At 42.4% G+C, this 7,471-nt stretch overlaps 1 protein-coding gene across 1 annotated transcript; it reads right to left on the bottom strand.

The window, feature by feature from the left end:
• Positions 1-1,996: 1,996 nt before the first annotated feature.
• On the bottom strand, positions 1,997-2,407 carry LOC147420943 (secreted RxLR effector protein 78-like). The gene has a single exon (XM_086504598.1). The coding sequence runs from the start codon at positions 2,405-2,407 to the stop codon at positions 1,997-1,999; it is 411 nt and encodes a 136-aa protein (XP_086360724.1).
• Between the last annotated feature and the right edge of the window lie 5,064 nt (positions 2,408-7,471).

Here is a 7,471-nt window from a genome sequence, read left to right as displayed (position 1 = left end):
ATATATATATTTTAAAAGCGGACCTCGTGCCACTATGGGCCTATTTTACCCTAGGCAACACCATCGTGAAAGGCAGCGAGAGTCCCACTCGTGCTTAAAATTAAGAAGGACATCATTACATAAACTATACAAATGGCCAACCTTGCCACATGGCTCTGCATCCAAAAGTGCAATTTCTTGAAACTTAGAGCATCCCCTCAACAAAATCTTGCAAGAGAAAAGCCAAAAGCACTCCACTTTTTTGTTTTTGCCAAACTCACAATAGTGAGTGTATGTATTCAATTCACCAAAATAATATACAAAGATGCCTCAAGCTCATGTAGAGCCTTGAGGACCATTAGAGTACATTGGACAACAACCGGGCTTCCCAAAGCGGCATCCAACTACCCCTCAACAGGTCAGTTCCAACCCGTCAGAACGGCGTTGATAGCCTTATACTAACTGTCCGAATCCTTCCTCTTAACAATGGAGACAATCAATTTCTTGGAATCAAGTACTATCTCCACGAAGCTAGCAGTTACAAGAGCATTCTCAAACACCCTACGATTCCTGGCCTTCCAATTTTTTTTTAAGTAGCAAAACCTGACAATTTGAGTACATACCAGGAGCACCTCTTCAACCTCATCCCTCCAAGGAGCAGGTCATCCTTAAAGAAACCTATCTCCATGTCCTTTGAACCCACTTGCACATTTTCCCTACTAGGCCATGGATAGTAGTGCAGTCCTTGAACAGGTGAGGGAGGTTCTCATAAGCCATTTTGCAGCCACTACATCTATCTAAGCCGATCCCTTTGGTACAAATCTTCCCTCCTCTCGACAGAGCCCCCCATAATACCATTTATATGAAGAACTTCATTGCCATGGGCCATAGTGGAGACCATAGGTTATTCATTTATGCCCTTTATCTAGCCTCCGACCACTACTTTCCCCACCACTGCTTGTTGAGGGAAGATAACCAATCAATCAAGACCATAAGAGAAAGATATACCTCCTTGGTTTTCGCTTGCACATTGACATACAACAATTGTCCAGCCCTTCTAGAACTCTGATCGTTGCCAGTAGTATTTCTGTCCCACACCTAGATTAAACTGAGCAACTAGTTGATCAATACCCTTCCATCTCCTGTTATTGATGTCCTGGAAATGGGACAAATGTCTTAGACAATTATTGTTCATCTTTCTGGTTGTGTCCCTCCAAAGAGGGTTCAATGGTATGCTACCACTTTAGAGAGCCAAGGGGACTAGTGTATGATCGAGTTTTGGAAGTAGGTTAGCTCTCCCCACTCTAGTGCCTCCACTGCTCTATTGCACTTCCGTACTAGCTCGCATGATGCGAGGCCCAATCTTCCTCCCAATTTGAGGCCGAACCACCTATGGGTGATTAGTTTGTTGTGCATCCCTAGGCCTTTCCACAGGCCACCTTGAGACAAAAGTTTAGCCGTCCCAATCATGTCCCTTATCATAATAGCCCATGCCTGGTCCTCCTCAGAGATGGCCATCAAAAATTTGGCACAGTGGGCCTCTGCATGGATAATAGGGTTGAGATCCCAATCCCTCATTGCTCCACAGGTCTTGCAGCATCCTGTCGTGCCCACTGCCAAGGCACTGCATCTGTGGTGTTATTTTTTCATAGGAATCTTTTCACTGGTTTTTGGAACTCCTTGGCTAGCTTCACCATCATGCTATTGAAGGGTATGTTTGGGAGCATATATGACTTGATTACTTTCACCTTGCTCGAGAGGGCAGCAACATATTCTCCCATCCTTGCATCTTGCTCCTAACCTTCTCCAGGACCCGATGGAATCTTTGCTTGTGTGTTACACCAACCCCCAACGGAGAACCACGATGTCTAAGTATAATATGTTTTGAAACCATCTCTACGGTCCACACAAATGGATTGCAAGAATCATTTTTTGACAAAGAAATCAATCTTGATTTTTCAACATTGCATTTCAACCCTGAGGCTACGGTGAACATTTGCACAATCTCAAAGCCTTTCTAACTATCTAGACATGCTTTAAGGAAGAGAAGGGAGTCATCCACAAATAGCTTTGCTAGGAGTTGGTCATTGTTAGGCATGGACATGCCTTGGTTCTCCGCTCTCGCTACACTGTCTTCTAGCATTGTAACCGGCGGATGTGAGCCGATGGCAAACAACAAAGTGGCAAGTGGGCATCCTTGTTTGATCGATATTTTTACCTCAAATGCGGACACAATTTGGTTGTTAAAAAGAAGCTCAGAGTGGCTTCCAGCACTGAGGGTGGTAGCTAGCTGACACATCTTTGGCCCGAAACCCAAAGCTTTCATGAAATCCTCCGACCATGTAATTCTATCATAGGCTTTGTCAAGATCAAGTTGTAGCAAGACACAATCTTGCTTGATGAATGATGTGTATTCTAATGCAACCATTACTGTCAGGATGCTATCGTTAATATATCTTCCTTTGATGAAACCATATAGGTGATGAATGATAGCCTTATCCAGAGTGGGAGAGAGTCTTAGGACAATTGGCTTGGCAATAATTTTTTAAGCTATTGACTTCATGGTTATGGGCCACCAATGTTCAGTTGGGAGCAACAAATTTGCCTCAGGATGGGTTTAATGAGGCCCCATTAATGAATGCATATAGGGCTCCATTGACTAGGGCTCGGTTGGCCATTTGCGTGATCATGGACTCTAAATCCTCCCAAAATTCCAAGAAGAACTCTGTAGTCAGACCGTCCCATCCCAGGGATTTTGTTTTGCCTAATGCCTTAAGCGCAAAAAAGCATTCCTCCTCAAAAAAGGACTTCTCCAGGAGGTTGTCTTTGATTGCACCACCATTTCTTGACGCTCCTAAAGAGCTTCACCCTCGCTTCCTCTATTTTGGCAAATCGGCTTTTCATGATTTGGCTTAAGTGAGCAAGCATCATCTTAGCCATTTCATCTTGGTCCTTTACCTCATTCCCTTCCCCATCTGCTAGCATGTGGACCAGGCTCCAACCTCTCTTTACTCTTAATGTTAAGGCCATGAAAAAGTACGCTTGATTAGCCTCCCCAAATTGTAGGTGGTTTCCTTAGATAAAGGTCTGGCTTTTATGACTTCTTCAAGCTGTAGTTTAACCGGGTCAATTTTTGGTCTGCACAACCACCTTCTCAGTGTTTAGCTTCAAATGAAATTCCTTCTTGTTTTTTATTGGTAGGCTGTTCAACTTTGCCTTTCAATTGCTTAGGTTGCTCCTCACTAGTTTTCTTCAATCAGGGCATGCTGTTTTGATCACTTTCTGAATGCTCTTAATGATAAAGGAGTCCCAGACTTTATGGTTATCCACATAGACATATTTTCCAAGCTTACACAAAGCGTTTTTGGTTATGCCTATGAAAAGAATGTCTTTGAATAGGTGCACATCCATCGGGATTAGCTTTTTAGACCCTTTAAGGTGTTGTCCTTCTTCTTTGGCTTTTCTAAGTTTAATGGAGAATGGAAAGTGATCAGACAAACATTGAGTAGTAACCACTTTCATATACAACATCAATGGAATCTAGTCAGCTTTGTGAAAGCAGTAGCATTTATCTAGCTGGGAAGCCGTCCATGCATATTGAAGGTTGGTGTATTTGAAGTCCGTTGTGCTGCTCCATGGGCCAACCTCCACAAGTCCACCAACACCCATTTGTCACAAAGGCTAGGCCATTTAGAGTTTTTGAAGCCAGCTAACATGCTAGATGATCCTGTCCTATCCTTAATCTTCTCCACCATATTAAAATCTCCAACCAAGCGCCACTCCCCTTCAACATCGAAGTCTTTAAGTAGCTCCCACAATTTGGCTCTTTCTTTTGCAATGTAGGGGCCATAGATGTTGATATAATGGTAACTGATGATTTCCCGCTTGACCTTGACTCTGTTGGAATTAGGGTTGCAAGAAAACACACACAACTTGGAGAAGATGAAGGAAGCTCAAGGCACACAACAAAGAGTGTATTACTTAGTGTGCAATGAAAGATAAGATAGCCCTAGAGTGATGGGCGTATATACAATGCACATGGAAAAAATCTCCTAGTGAGGGAAAAAATGCCTCGATAGTCCTAAGTGTGTTCACACACATCACTACCACATGTATAGGGTAACAAATCTGGTTGTCCTGTGTTGGCACATAAACCAAGATGATCTCTCTTGATGAGAGCCTCTCCTTGACATAGTGGCCCATGCACCTGAATGTGCTTTGCGCAAGCATGAAAAACTGGGTTCCTGCAACTACCAATGCGCTCTGACTATTAGTGTAGATAGTGTTAGCAGAGTGTCCTATCCAACACCCAAATTAACCATAAGGTGTATGAGCCATACACACTCAATCGTAGCTGTGAAGACTGCCCTATACTTAGCCTCACAACTGGAAGTGGCTACAAGAGGTTGCTTTTTGCTCAACCATGATATGCATGAACTACCGAGCATGAAACAAAAATGACTATGGTTCAAGAGGAAGGTAATGTCATAAAATCTAAGATCTAACCAATCAAATGATTTTCTCATATTAAACTGATCATTTAATATGGGAGAATAAACAGGAACAAGGATTAGAGTATAGACATGTGCTTATGGATCTATCTCAACACGAGGCCAAGGTTAAAAGGGTCCAAATGAGAGATGGTAAGTCAAAGAGCAATGGTAAGTCAAAGAGCAATGGTAGATAATGGAGCTTAAAGACCTTATGGTTAGGTTCACTAAAGACCTCCAATGGTTAGTGTTATAAGTCCTTTGACCTAAGGCAAGCTAGGGTTGTGCTTGAGGTGGGAACCCGGCCCAAGCTTGAGGTGCTTGTTGTGCTTGCTGGCTAAGGTGCTTGAGAGGCTTGTCATGCTTGCTGACTAAGGTACTTGAGGTGCTTTATGACTAACTTTGCTAAGGTGCTCCATGACTAAGATGCTTGAGGGGTTAAGGTGTTTAAAAAGTCAATGCACATCCCTACACAAGGGGGGGTGAGCCCTCATTGTAGGAGCTAGAGAGAGAACACATACACCCTCACACATGCAAGCTTGGTCTAAACAAGCAACTAGGACAATTGTCAAGTTCCTCTCCATGTTGTCCTCATGGTGTGCCTAAAGCCTATTGGTTGGCCTCTCAAGGAGTCCAATGATAATTTAGTTAATTAAATTAATTGATTAGGCATTTATCAAGTCTTGTCTCTCAAAGGGAAAAGGGGGACACTTGTCCCAAGGCTAGCATGCATGCTTGATATGCACTCTACATGTGATTGACGAGGCTTGTAGGGGTCCAATGCGCTTCCATCTTGAGCTAGAGAGGGGGTCAACCAAAGCAAGGAGGGGGCTAGCTTGGGGGGTATACTCTTCACACACACACACACACACACACACACACACACACACACACACACACACACACAACACACACACTCACTCATTTTGTGAAGTGCAAAGTGCAAGAGCTCCATTTCCTTCTCCAAGCTTGTGAGAAGTTGAGGGCCTACACCCACACTCTTGGCTATGGAATGCAAATCTAACCAAGAGCCATGCTTCAATGCTTAAGCTTGCTATCTTCTTCATCTTCATTACTATGCTATTATGCTATGCTAAGCAAGAAGAGTGATGATAAGTGAGAAATTATTTCTTTCTCTTATTAATTTTTCTTCTTCCTCTTCCCTACCCTCATTCCCCGCTAGCTCTCTCCACCTTTGAAGGTGTTTGAGGCCTTGGGACTGAGGCGGGGATGGTTAATGATTTCTACAAAGTCTATGTTATGCTGGTGATGCATGAAGCTTTCCATCGTCATTGCATCACCTTGGTCACAAGGAACACAAAGATTGTATTGTACCAAGTCTCTCTTGATGAGAGAATCTATAATATAAAAGTCTATTGGAGGGGGGACCGGCTCCACATAAATCCGGTCCTCAATTGTTGTTAAGTTCTCTAAATTCTCTCTCTTGCAAAAGTATTGTTCATGATAAGTTAATTAAGTATTATGGTTATGTTGCTATCGCTAACTAAGTTCACACTCTATGTTCTCAAAGTAGTCTCACAAAAATGCTCACTCTAATTCTCTTAATTCCACTATTCTCAAAGTTCATAGACCATTTCCTTTACATTTGTATTAGAGCTATTGGTTTCTCTTTTCTTGCTTAAGAAGAGAGGCCCTTAAGTTGTCCATGAATGGTTGGGCATGTTCATTACAATAGGATAAGTGGGACATGGATCTATTATCTTGGTTGAGAAGGACTTAGTTCGAGGTACACTATTGGAAACTATAGTCTTAATAATGGAGCCTCTCGGGGCTTGTCTTTGGCTTAACCATTATTGAGCTACGAGCAAGCTCAACAGTAACCATAATAAACCGAGCAATGTTAGACCCTCTCCAATAGTCTTTGCAATCAACAATGTCTAAACCATATGTGTAGCTGCTTGAGAACTAATCTTCAGAGGTAAAGAAGAGTAGCTACTAAGGTTTTTGAGGGTACCAAAGCACAAAGTCATCTATACATAAGTTTGATTAGCATGGCTGATAATAACCAAGAGAGTAGAATGAATATTGATAGCTTTGATTTTGCACATGAAGGTGCTAATGATGATGCCCCCATGTTTGTAAATTATCTTGTTACTAGGTTGCGGAAAACTATGGGCAACCTTGCTTTGCAAGCCAAAGTTACTCGAAAACTTTGTGCTTACAGGATTTCCCTTCCTCTCCAAGAGGAGAGAGAGCTTAGGAGGCCTCTTGATGAGACTCCCAAAAGACGACTCTCTCTCATAAGAGAGGAGGAATCCATAGAACGAGAATGAAGCGAATCCCTAAGTTCCTCTGAAGATGTAGCTCCACAAAGATGGTGGTTTAGACGATTGCCAACTCCTCCCAAGGGAAAACGGTTAACCCATAGTCCTTCTCCTCGTTACTCCAAAAGGGAAGAGAGGAAACAAAGGAAGAAAAGGGCAAGAAAGAGGTCACCTCTTCTCCTTGTTCTTCACCTTCCTCCTATTCGGACGAAAGCAATAGCTATTCTCCTAGAGAATACAAGAGGAGAGGACATCACAAATCTTACCCTGCATGGCGAAGGTAACAAAAGCTCAATAAGTTCAATGAGGGAGGAAAGAGTATCTCTTTCTCACCTATGATGGAACCTTTGGTGCTACCGACAAAGTATTGACCTTCATCCAAGACCCGGGTGGTTCACTATATTTAAGACCACTATATCACGTGCGTTCAGGCTCTTTTTTTAAAATCCCTATTCTGTGAATTTTCTAAGAAATATAATGAACTCTTTTCTTTTAAATTCTGTAAAGTTTTTTGAGATTTGTAAAACACATATCCTTATGTAAATTTATTTTTGTAAGTTTTAAGGGATTTAAATACCCTTCTGTTGAACTCACGTGATAGGTCACATACTATGTAAGGTGAACCCCCCGGGATCCAAGAATTTGTGGAGACGAGGGCTTCATAGAGTCCTCTAAGCTACGTCATGTAGCTATGCACTTTCAGAAGTTTGCTCGTCA

Source organism: Adiantum capillus-veneris, chromosome 28, assembly GCF_014529385.1.
Source record: "Adiantum capillus-veneris isolate H3 chromosome 28, ASM1452938v2, whole genome shotgun sequence".
NCBI classification, from domain to species: domain Eukaryota; kingdom Viridiplantae; phylum Streptophyta; class Polypodiopsida; order Polypodiales; family Pteridaceae; genus Adiantum; species Adiantum capillus-veneris.
This window is presented reverse-complemented; position numbering and strand designations above follow the sequence as displayed.